Here is a 12,183-nt window from a genome sequence, read left to right as displayed (position 1 = left end):
AACACGTGGCAATACTGTCATGTGACACCTCTGTAGAAATTCTGCATTCAATTGTGTGGTGCCTAAATAGTAAATAATGCTACTGGCCTTTTTTTCTCCTTTCTTTTTATTCCCGCCATGGCCTTTGTCTCTTTTGTTCTCTGTTTATATAAGATTTATTTTTAGAGTAACTGGTTTCCTTCTCATTCTCTTTCACTATCATTCTTCTCTAGAATGACTCTCTGATTGGATGCGTTCTGCATCTTCCGCCTTCACTTTAGTTAGATCTTGTTAATTCCACTCATCACTGTCACAACATGATATAGAATGTCCATAATCTTTTGTTTCATCAGGTTTGGTGACTGTTTCTATGGCTGTGTGCATTTGGAACACAACATGGTGTCTTGAAAGAATCTGAAGAAAAAAGAGATTTACCTCCTAATGTTTGATTACTTATTTAGATGTTATTGTGTTAAATCAGTAGATCTGTTTAATTCCTTTGTTTCATTGTGTCTTTAATCGCACAATTTTATTTTGCACCGTGATTAGGTTTCATTGTACCCTCCACCAACACACACACACACCTTATCCAAATCTGACCATTTTATTTGTTTATTCAATTAGACACACATTTACATTTATTTTGTCTTTACCTAAATCAAATCCATTTCACTATATATGATCTAAGAAAGAAAATAAAATATCAAATGCTAGCTTATTACTTAGAACAATTAAGTCGGAATGTCTCAGAAGTCATACAGTACATAGAAGACATTAGAAAAATGGGAGAAGCATCTTTCAGAAATGAAATAAAAACCAAAGAAATTAGCTCAGTAAACTAAAGCCATACATTTTCCTCTTAAAATAGAGCATTTTAATTCACAGCATTTTGGACATCATACAATAAAGGTTAATGTGTAATCAATCATCCTGTTTGTCCATACTGATACAGAGAAACAATATTTACATCCGTTACAAACTCTTCAAGAATATACATAAAGCACACGGTGAGAATATCAATAGTTAAAAGTGCATGTGGTGAAACTGGTTTTTCTTCATGTGAAGCAGCAGATCTCTGCTATTAAGCTCCAAAAATGTCTTCGTGGTATCTCTTCTCAGCCTGCCACAAAAAAGATGATGGTATGAGTTCACTTCACATAAGGAGATGAAGATCAAATCAAAATGCATTTGGTGAGCTCACCTTCATCCTCTCCAGATATTCTCCAGCTTCTGCGATGGCCATGCCTGTTTTACTTGCAAGGATATCCTGCAAAGTGCAAGCAACATCTCGGGCCATGTTCATGCCACCGCAGACATACAGATGCCCTGCGTTTTTGTGTAGAACCTCCACGGCTTTTTCAGAGAGCTGTTCCCTCAAGACATCTTGCACATACATCTGCTCCAAACAACACAAGCTTACAGTTAGACTGAAGACACCAACTGATCCCAGTGTAAATACGTTTGAGTAAAAGAATAGACTGACTGGATGGAACTGGATTTTGACACACAAACATAAATAAACATTATCTCTAGTTAAATACAGCATGAATGGAACTTCTGAGACGTACCTTTTGTTTACCAGGTTGCCGAGAGTAAGCTGCGTTGACATTGCCCAGAATGCCATCAAGTCTCAACTTCAGCGTTTCTACTTTATACAGATGGTCTGTTTCTGAATCACGACACCCAAACAGCAGTGTCATAGGACTGATTTGCTGGCCTAAAAATAAGTGGGTTAAATAAGACAACTATTAAGGACAAAAATGTTTTCAAAAGAGAAACAAGAACTAAAGACAAATAAAATCTCAAATGAAATACAGGATACTGTGGTGGAATGTATTTACTTTTTGGTAGAACCTCATTGAATCTTAAGACATTATACACTTTTTTTTGTCAGAACTTCATTGACTTCAAAACTAAATAGGGTCGCATAGATCACCTTTCTTTTTCATGTCATGGAAGCGCTGTTGCCAGAAGCTGCGGAAAGGAGCAATCCCACTACCAGCTCCTATCAGAAGAACTGGAGTGCTGGGGTCTTCTGGGAGATGGAATCCACCCGAGCTAAAATACAGAGCAAGTCACGTTTTCTATTTTATTAAGATTTGGAATACAGAAAGCCAATATACCATTTTATTTAAATGACATATTTATATTGAGGTTTTAATGATCAATACCGGTGAACAAAGCAGGGAACTGTGTGTCCTCTTTTGATGGTGTTAAACCATGAGCTGCAGGTGCCCAAATGCAACGGGCCCTTTCCACCTACAATAAAACAGAACAGAACATTATCCTCATTTATGTTGAAACATGGCTTTCGGTTATTGTCTAATGTTTTAGTCTTGTTTGTTTGTAATAGGTTTAGTATCATACCCTGGGTGTGGTACTCCACCACAGAAACAGTGAGGTGTAGTTCGTTCGGATGGCGGTCCAACGCGGAGCTGACCGAGTACAGACGAGGCTTCAGCAGAGGAAGCTGGCTGAGAAGGAAGGTGGCAGGGACCTTCAGAGAGGCAAATTCTTCCAGCACTTCCAAAAAGGTGGGCCTGTAGAAATCTTTCCATGTAGAGTATTCCTGGAAATCCTATGGAGAAATGGAGGAAATCATGTAAATGCATCCACTGGAAATATGTGTCATTTCTTACAAAATCATGAACAAGTGCCTTATTTCAATTCTTAAAAAGGAAGAATGTAACGCAATTACAGATGCAAGTGCTTCAAGTCGTTTGCGATCCTCTTCCTGAGCCGCCACGGTAGAGAGTTTGCGCAGCAGGCTTTGTGAAGGTGGAGTTGTAACGTCAAGGAAGTATGTAAGAGCCTGTGCCAGCGTGCAAGCAGGAATACGATCATCTGTCAGCCATCTCTTTTCCTCTGAAAGGAAAGATCCATAAAAAATAAGCTTGGATTTTGGTGCTCAATAGAAACACTTCCCAACTTGAACTGTGTTTAGTTTATTATAATGCTGTTAGTGATAGTTACCTTGACTAGAGTCTGAAAGGGACTCCAGGTGAAAACTCTGGTCAACTGGAGGGGCGTCTGGGAGATGCTTCAAAATACCATTCACAAGCTCTTGAGAATTCTCTGGAAAAACCCCCACATGATCTCCAGGGGCAAAGTTCAAGGCTTCTGTGTTTCCATCGGTCTTCAGCTCAACCAGGATAGTAGAACGACTGAAAAAGGAATAAATACTTTGAAATAAACAGCGCTGTCAGAAACGTTTACAAGTTTTAGAGAAGATGTTGAAACAAACCTTGACTGAGCGCTCTGCAGATTCTGCCTTCTTTTCAGCATCATAGGAAACACGTTTTTAGAGTGAAGAGCAGCCAGTGCTGGAAAAACAGAAGATACATGCATATAAAAACAGTGAAATCGTGTTTACTGAGGTTTGATCAAACTTTATTGACTGAATTATTAGGGTTTTGATAAGTGGAGGTAGATTTGTACCTGTAACTCGGTTCAGACTGCAGCTGTCATGCTGCACTCTGTATCTCTGTGGGTTCCAGTCGTCCGACTGTTGCTCAACAGCTTTCATCTGTCTTTTAATGTTAAACTCCTCACATGCATCCTTAAATTAAAAACACATATGTCATTTGTTTGCTATAGTAGTAGAAGATTTATTTCTTTGGTTCCCTGAATCATAATTTACAAGCCCGAGGGAATTATGAAACCTTGCTAACCTTAAAAGCAGTGCATGCCCAGGCAGAGAAAGCCTCGTCCTGCCCATTAAGTTCATCTCCCTCCCCTGTGGCAGTCAGACGCTTGGCCCCCAACTCAGCAAGCTTGTCATCCACAGCATGGGCAAAGGCACAGAATTGTGGGTACACACGTGAGCCAAGGCCAAACACACTGTACCTGTAGTGAGAGGAACATGTTAGGGCTTCTAAATATTCAGAATATTTACAGGTGATGATCTTCACAGTGCCAGACTACAGACCTGACGGTGTTTTTCAGGTTTTGCCAGTTGAATAGCTGCTTCTTGAAGTTCTGAGGGAAAGAAAATGATAATAAAATTGCAATGAACCAAAATCAATATTGAATTCTTCTAGAAATGATTTTTTTATACACTACTGTTCAATAGTTTGGAGTCAGTATGGCTTTTATTAGGTTACAAAACAATCTGTGTTCAATCAAATCAAAGTATGTCGTACTTTTGAACTTCATGTTCACCAAAGAATCCTGAAAAATCATGCTTTCTACTGAAATATTATATTTTCAACATTGTTAATAACATTAGTTTCTTAAACACTAGAGCATGTTAAAATGATTTCTAAAGGGTTGTGTGACACTGAAGCCTGGTGTAATGCCTATTTTGTAAATTGATCAAAATAGAAAATAGCTATTTTAAATTGTAATAATATTTCACAATATAAGAATTTTACTGTATTTTTTATCAAATAAATGCAACCTTGCTTCAAAAATCTTCATGAAAATAGATCTTACTGGTCCCAAACTTTTGAATGGTAGTGTATTGATTTTATATATTTATATATATAATTATTTGCAATATTATGACCATACCACTCCATTTCCTGGGCTTTCCCCATTGCCGAAAGTACTGGTGACCACCATCAGAAGGCTCTCTGTCTCAAGCTCACTGAAATCATAGTCCTCCATGCATACCAGCTATATAAGGAGACAAGAACAAATGTTGCTTTTCATATGTTGATCTGGTTTTAATAGAATATTTGAAAAGCACTTTTTAAAGACAGAATTTCTTACCCTGGAGTCGAAGGCACGGTTGAGCATGGTGTTCAGTTTTTTGGCAAAGCTCAGTGACTTCCCTGTTTCTGTGGCATAGAGAACAGTGCAGCTCACCCTCTTGGCCATGACTGCTCTGATGAGCATTTGAGAAAAAAACACTGCTCTATAAAGAAAGAACACAAGTATTTTGGTGTTATGGCACTGGTGGTTGGCATGAATGTAGTGCAGTGTTGTTTTGTTTGCAGAAGCTGCTGGTCTGTACCTTATGAGTCCTCTGAAGCTGACCTTACATCTCCGAAGACCTTTCTTCTCATCTTTCCACTTGTGTGTCAGCCATGGATCAGCCTACAAATACACCACAAATGTACACCATGTTTACACTGCTAATTTCAAGGGTTTCTTTATAAACACTACCGTTCAAAAGTTCGGTATTGTTTTTAGGTATTATTTTTGTCACATGATCCTTCAGAAATCATTCTAATACGCTGATTTGCTATAATTCATACTTTTCATGACTCACTGATGAATAGACCATTCAAAAGAACAGTGTTTATTTCCAATAGAAATATTTTGTTGCATTATCAATGTATTTACTCTGTCTTAATGAATCTAATGCATCCTTGCTAGATAAAAGAATGAATTTCGTTCAAATGAAAACAAATCTTCAGACTTTTGAACAGTAAAAGTTATGTGTAATTATGATTAATCAGAAAGTCTGATACCTGGTAATAGAAGAAGGGGGAAAGGATGTAGTTGAGCATCTCCTGATGGTACACGGGGGTGAGGGAGCCAGACATGGGCGGGACCAACCACACCCAATCAGCTGGACAGCCTCCACGCAGACGAACTTCTGTCTCCAAATGCTGCATGAAAGACTCGCTTGCTGAATGGTGGTCCGTGATGGTGACCTTATATTTCTGCAAACCAATGAAGCAATATAAAGAACAATTCATCTCTAAATGGCTTTTTTATGAATATTATTTCAGAAACTATAAGAGTGAGACTGCAGGATCTTGAATCAATTTGCATATCAATATTTCTACCATATATTCCATCTTTACCTGGTAGCTATGGATCACTGCAACATTAATAGCCACAAGTGCTTGGTCTTTCCACAGTGAAGACAGCTTGCGTGTTTCTAAGCCCATTAGCTGGCCGACCCGCTACAGGACATAAGCAGTAAAAGCATTAGTACTAAAAGTTGTGGGATGTGTTATGCTATCGTCGTGAGAGAGTGAAGCCGAACTACCTCCAAAATATTGTAGCGCTGGCTGTCACAGAAGTCCCTGACTCCGATCTCTGTGCCCATGTACCAGCCATTGAATGGACATGCTGTGAATTCCAGACCACCAATTTCCATGAGCATGTTAGCCACTGCAGGAATTGCATACCACTTGAGGTTTAGATCTTTGAACCATTTATACCTGAACAAAAGCAGAACATAACACCGTCTGATCAGAATAACCAGTTTTCTTTTCTTTTTTCTGAAACCTCTGGGTTATAACTATACAAAACGTGTTACCTCCAAACATTTGAAATCAAATATATCCCCCTTTCTCTGGAATGACCCAAATCACTTACTCTGGGTGCTCTATTGGGACCTCCAGGATCAGTTCTTCAGGAATATCAAAAATTTCAGGGTCCTCTCCATTCGCCTGCAGGACCAGTGGAAGCACATCAAATCCACCATACTTTGGTTTCCATCCCAGGTGAATGCACACCTATAGAAATAGTGGACATTTCCAGCAGTTATCACATGTGAATATTTCTTATTAGAATCAGAATCAGAAAGAGCTTTATTGTCAAGTATGCTTGCGCAGACAAGGAATTTGTTTTAGTGACATAAGCTTCCAGCACACAGAGACAACAACACACAGACGGAAAAAAAAGATAAAAGAGGCAAAGATATGGTTGGCAGATGCTATTTATAAATAATAATAAAATATATAAAAATATAAATATTCATATTTGCTCTCCTCAATACTCCTGTTTGCTTACCTGTGTAAAGTCCACACTTGATGGGTCTCCAATCACACTACCATCTTCCATCTGATAGCCTGCGTACTTTATGAGCTGACTGTTCCACACACGGAAATCATGCTCTCCGTCTGTTCTTTTAGGGAACACAGTGATGGCAGATCTACCGAAACCAAAAGAAAAATGAGCATTCCTCAATTAATCAAGTCATTGTCATATTTAGTGGTACATTTGACTTGGATAAAAATAGTTAATAGATGCTACCACATAAAGTATATATTTATCTTGACAAAATTGTTTAATAAGTGGAGTTTACCAATGCAGCCCTAAAGTGCAGGGGGCGAATCTACATTTTATTTAAACTATATAGGCTATTAACTTTCGTTCTTGATATCTGATACATTTTGAGAAAATTTTAACGGGCGTCGAAGATTATTTTTTATGTAACTTGACTAAAAATGTACTATTATGCAGTATGTATTTAAAAACACGTAAACATTCAGATCAGGATTAGAATAGAACTCTGTTTTAAATATGACAGAAATATTAATTTTTCTGCAACAGTGTAGCCTATACGATAGCAAAACCGCCATACCCTGTAACTCAACAATAATAGTAATAATAATAATAATAATAATATAACAACAACAATAATAATCAATTATACAATTCAGTTTCTAATTCCAGAGTTATAAAGAGGTCCAAAGAAAAACAATTCTTTAACTTTAAAATTGCAATGGCCTTTTCTGTTTCTTTTTCTTTTCTTTTTTTTCAAACCTGCGTCACGGCATTTGCTGTTGTATCAAGACTTTTGCGACAATAAATCGCCCACACAATAATAGCCTAATACTAGTTACAAATCCATAATGACTATAGGCATAAATAAATTCGACTTACCTCAAGTTTCCTCCGTTGGTGGCATAATTAATATGAGTACACAGGGCACGAAACATCTCCTTGGCGGTCGTGCACTGACGCGCATCGAAAAGCTGTAGAAGAGACACACTTTTAAACGACTAACTTTGATGTAGAAGTGCTAGTCATAACGTGCGCGGGAAAAACAAAATACCTGTAAATTGGACCACTGGATCCTTCCAATGCACCTCGGCGCGTTTCTCCAAGCATGTTTGGCCCCAAAAGTGAGCTCATCTGTAGTGAGTGTGTATGAGCCAGTCAGGGTGATCTCCAGTGTGACCCTGTCAATCCGAGCCTGGTGCTCCGTTTGATTCGGGCTGTGCAAACGGTAAGAATAGGTTAGTCACCTGGTAAAGTAAACCAAATGTCACTTTTCCATCCGTTTTAAAAGACGAACGAAATACAATCGTTTCCGTTAATAAAGAGTGAATCTTTTATTCTACTTTGACGGGTTTCGTGAAACCATAAGAAAACGCTCTCATAATAAAAATGAAAAGCAGTTGATAGGAACTCCACCTCTCCACCCACACATGCGTGATGACATCAACTTGTCAAGAATGGTTAACTATTTTGAGTCAGACTGGATGGTGTGAAGGTCCCGTTACATAATGTAGCCTACACAATTCAGTTTTAAGTTTCACTTACAATATCATTCATTGGAATATTTGCTATTGTTATAAATATATATATATATTTACAGAGTACATTGCTCTTACATTTTGAATGATTTGTAGTACTGGTCGATGAAATTCAAAGCCTGGGTGAGGATGTCATCTGAGGAAGGTGTGATTTTGGAAGGGCCTTTTATCAGAGTTTTGGGATTCATGATGGAACCTTCGCAAGTTTTGGAATTGCAGGGCATATTCTGGAGGGAGAAAAATAATACATATTTAAAGTAATTTTTCTAGTTATAAAAGTAGGCTACGTTTTTGCTAAATCAATAAACTCGCGTTCACATTTTTTGTTGTTGTTGTTGATATTGTAACATCTCACTTTATTGTGTTAAGCTAAAGAACATTGTTCTCTTCAGTTCAAAACTGTTATAAACATGGAGTTATTTTGATTACAATTTAAAGATACCTTGACTGCTTTGTGATGCAGTGTATCTTGGTGGGTCGAGCCATCTGCATAGTTTCGCAAATGAACAGCAAATGGACATCGCACTGGCCGATCGACTGACCTTTCCACTTCCAGCTAAAAAAATAAATAATCAAACTGTTACTCAAACTGAAGGACACAATAAATGATTAGCAAAATATAAGACGGGTTACTAACCTTAGTGTGGACAGTGGGTTTGTCTTTTCCAATGGGTGTAGTTCGGGCTTGTTTTCCCATCCTGCTGAAAATATCAGTGCTTCCAAATTTTAATAATGTCTATGAGATTGCAGTTGCAGTGTTGCTATAACCTGAAACCAAAAACAATGAAGAGAAATTAAAACCTGGTGAAAACAGGTAAAAACACAATATGTCAGGATAATGCAATAGAAAGAAACAAAGTATTTACTTTTTCAAGTGTACAGTTTCTGCCTCAGTACCTAAACAGGAGTAGCACTCTGTTTCATATTCTGGTCATCCGAATATATAGCTGAGGATGCACTGGGCGGATCACTGCAAGGTGTGCTGTAATGGAATCTGTACCAACCAAGATTTCTTGATGCTGTAAAGGGAATGACCACACAATGATGAACTTCCTCAATCCTTTAAAAAAAATAATTTCCTTTTTCCTTTACTATATAAATAGTAAATCTACCCTGACCAAGTAGCTAATTAAACCTTTGTACTTTAAACCCCAAAAGACAGAAGACTATAAGGAAAACTCTTATGAACTCTATGATTTCCCCCCAGTTTTTCAGCATTGCAGGCTAGAGGAAACATTTGCTGGAAAATAGAAAAATATTAGATTATTAAGCAAATGAGAAATTATTAAATAAAAGTATTATGATGTGAATATACAACGATGCTTGCAAAAAATGACATTGTTTGAGGGTTACTGAGTGCTACAGTTATGAAAACAGTTTCATTGTGTGTGTGTGTGTGTAGTATCCAGCATCTATCATCGGCTTGGAAATGGAGTTTCCAGTTTGACACTGATGACAATTAACAAATCAAACCACAACCGACTGACAGATCGCCAATGTTTCCGCGTTATTTACGACTAGAAGCTCCGTAACTTCAGACTTGCTTAGCTATTGTCCCACTCAGTTCCTGGTCTTGCCTTCCGGCTGATAGACAAGATTTATTTGAATACACTTGTCCATTAGAGCTGGATTAACGTCAGATGCATTTGAAAAGCATTTCCGTGAAAGACATCTCTGTATTCATGCTTGAATTGGGCTGCAGAATTTTTTATGCACAAAAAAGACCATCGTTAGACAATGTCATCTGATGATGTTAGATAATGAATCTCTCCACTGGCATCCTAGGTTTGAGATACCAGACAAAGGTGTGTTTTTACAGGGAACCTGATGAGGCATATGTTCACCACAAAAGAAAAGATTACGCATAGGCTCTGTAGGTAAACTGTGAAGCCATGGCATATTTCTGATTGCCACATGCCAGTAAACGTTTGATGATCCGTTTCCATGCTTATAGCTAAAATATGAAGGTCACTACTGAAAGCAATGCTAGCTTGTAAAATAGAAACCTGGACTTGTGCCCAGTATGTTGGGTGTATTCTTCATTTGACATATGATGGATTGCTCATTATAGAATTCAAAAGAATTGAATATTCTGCCATGGAAAATGTATGTGATGTGCCTTTTCATACTTCTTCATCTTACATAATGGTCTAATAATTATATGTTTTAAACACACTGATGCTTATCATCACCGCATTAATACTGAAATGGCTCACTGATATATTTAATGGGTCTCGATTGACTAGTTGTCTGGTCTGTACTCTTCTTCTAACTTCAATGTTTATTTTAAATGCAAAGTTTACATTTGCATATTTATCTGTTTCTTATGTAAGAGTAGCCTATTTTTAGGACAAAATATTTTGAGGAATGTCAGTTTCCTTATATGTGAAATCCTCCCCCACATATGCCTTATAAAAATGTTACCTATTATCACAACAATCTATTTTGAGGAACACATTTTCAAGAAAAGTCAATTTCCTTGTATGTAATGCTTTTTCGTTTTTGTTTTATGCAGGCAATCAATGCAAATAATATGACTAAAAATTGAGATAATAAGCAGCAAAATATCTAATTAACTATTGTGAGCACATGGCCTTTTAAGAAACCTAGTCCAGTGGTTCTCAAACATCTCTGTGAAGTACCCCAGCACTGCACGTTTTGTATGTCTCCCTTCCTCATCTGACATAGCCCCTTCAGGTCTTCCGGTCTCCACTTATGAGCTGATGAGTGGAATCATGTGTGATAGATGAGGGAGACATACAAAATGTGCAGGGCAGGAGGTCCTCCAGGATAGGTTTGAGAACCACTGTCCTAGTCTATTAATACTGACTTCAGATGCCAGGCCTTTCTTTTTGTCTTAATGCAGGGGTGTCAAACTCAATTCCTGGGAGGAAATTGAATTTACATTCAACCCTAATTAAACACTCCTGATTCAACTAATCAAGTTTTTCAGGCTTTTTCGAAAGCTACATGGTATGTGTGTTGAAGCAGGGTTGGAACAAACTTTGCAGGGCTCCAGCCTTCCAGGAACTGGGTTTGACACCCCTGTCTTAAAGGATGCGAAAAACCTCTCTGAAAAAACAGTTCTAACCAGCTGGCCAACATCGTTTCACGAATATTTAACAGATCACTGGAGCTGTGTAAAGTCCCTTCCTGCTTCACTTGCTCCACCGCCATCCACATTCCAAAGAAACCCAAACACCACAAGACTTAATGATTGCAGATCTGTTGTCCTAACATTTGTGGTCATGAAGTAATTTGAGACCCTGGTGTTGGCTTATCTGAAGGACATCACTGGACCCTAACTGCCTCGCAAACTGCAGTCTGCTTACCGAGTGAACAGGACTGATGCAGTGAACCTGCAGCATCTGGACAAAACACGGACTTATCTGAGGATCTTCTCTGTGGATTTCAGTTTGGTCTTCAAGGCAAGTCAAGTCACCTTTATTTAGATAGCGCTTTAAACAAAATACATTGCGACAAAGCAACTGAACAACATTCATTAGGAAAACAGTGTGTCAATAATGCAAAAACACCATCATCCCAACACTCCTCCAGACCAAACTAACCCAGCTCTCTGTTGCTAACTCTGTCTGTCTACAGGCAGCAGCTTGTGAAATTGGGGGAATTCATGTCAAACAGTCACACCAAATCACTCTGGATCCCTCACGTCCAAGCGGTCTGCTTTTTTAATTTTTTGCCTGACACTGAAGAGCACTGAACACCAGAAAAGCCAGACACAAGAAAAGCTTCTTTCCCCGGGCAATCTACCTCATGAACAGTTAAATGCTATCTCCATCGCACAATGAAAATATGAGCAATGCCACTTATATTATATTATAATATTATATATATTTTTTATACCACCCATCATAGGCCCCATCGTTACAGAAAAAATGTAATATGAAACAAAACCATTTTGGCAACCATTTCTCAAAATATCTTCTTTAATGTTCCACAAAAATCACACAGAAGATCA

At 38.0% G+C, this 12,183-nt stretch overlaps 1 protein-coding gene across 1 annotated transcript; it reads right to left on the bottom strand.

The window, feature by feature from the left end:
• Positions 1-649: 649 nt before the first annotated feature.
• Positions 650-9,138, bottom strand: nos2a (nitric oxide synthase 2a, inducible). Its single transcript, XM_026251055.1, has 26 exons — positions 9,071-9,138; positions 8,842-8,972; positions 8,647-8,760; positions 8,283-8,431; positions 7,721-7,883; positions 7,549-7,640; positions 6,673-6,814; positions 6,256-6,395; positions 5,924-6,098; positions 5,736-5,837; positions 5,397-5,591; positions 4,937-5,019; positions 4,693-4,837; positions 4,492-4,596; positions 3,908-3,957; positions 3,651-3,825; positions 3,418-3,538; positions 3,224-3,302; positions 2,953-3,143; positions 2,678-2,844; positions 2,347-2,557; positions 2,151-2,238; positions 1,916-2,037; positions 1,548-1,696; positions 1,181-1,375; positions 650-1,099 (listed from the first exon to the last, which is right to left on the bottom strand). Exons 2-26 carry the CDS (start codon positions 8,899-8,901, stop codon positions 1,061-1,063), a joined length of 3,252 nt encoding a protein of 1,083 aa, XP_026106840.1. The 5' UTR covers positions 8,902-8,972; positions 9,071-9,138; the 3' UTR covers positions 650-1,060.
• Positions 9,139-12,183: the final 3,045 nt, after the last annotated feature.

The sequence above is a fragment of the Carassius auratus genome, chromosome 5, assembly GCF_003368295.1.
Source record: "Carassius auratus strain Wakin chromosome 5, ASM336829v1, whole genome shotgun sequence".
NCBI lineage: Eukaryota > Metazoa > Chordata > Actinopteri > Cypriniformes > Cyprinidae > Carassius > Carassius auratus.
Note: the sequence above shows the minus strand (reverse complement) of the source record. Positions and strands in the feature narration are given on the sequence as shown.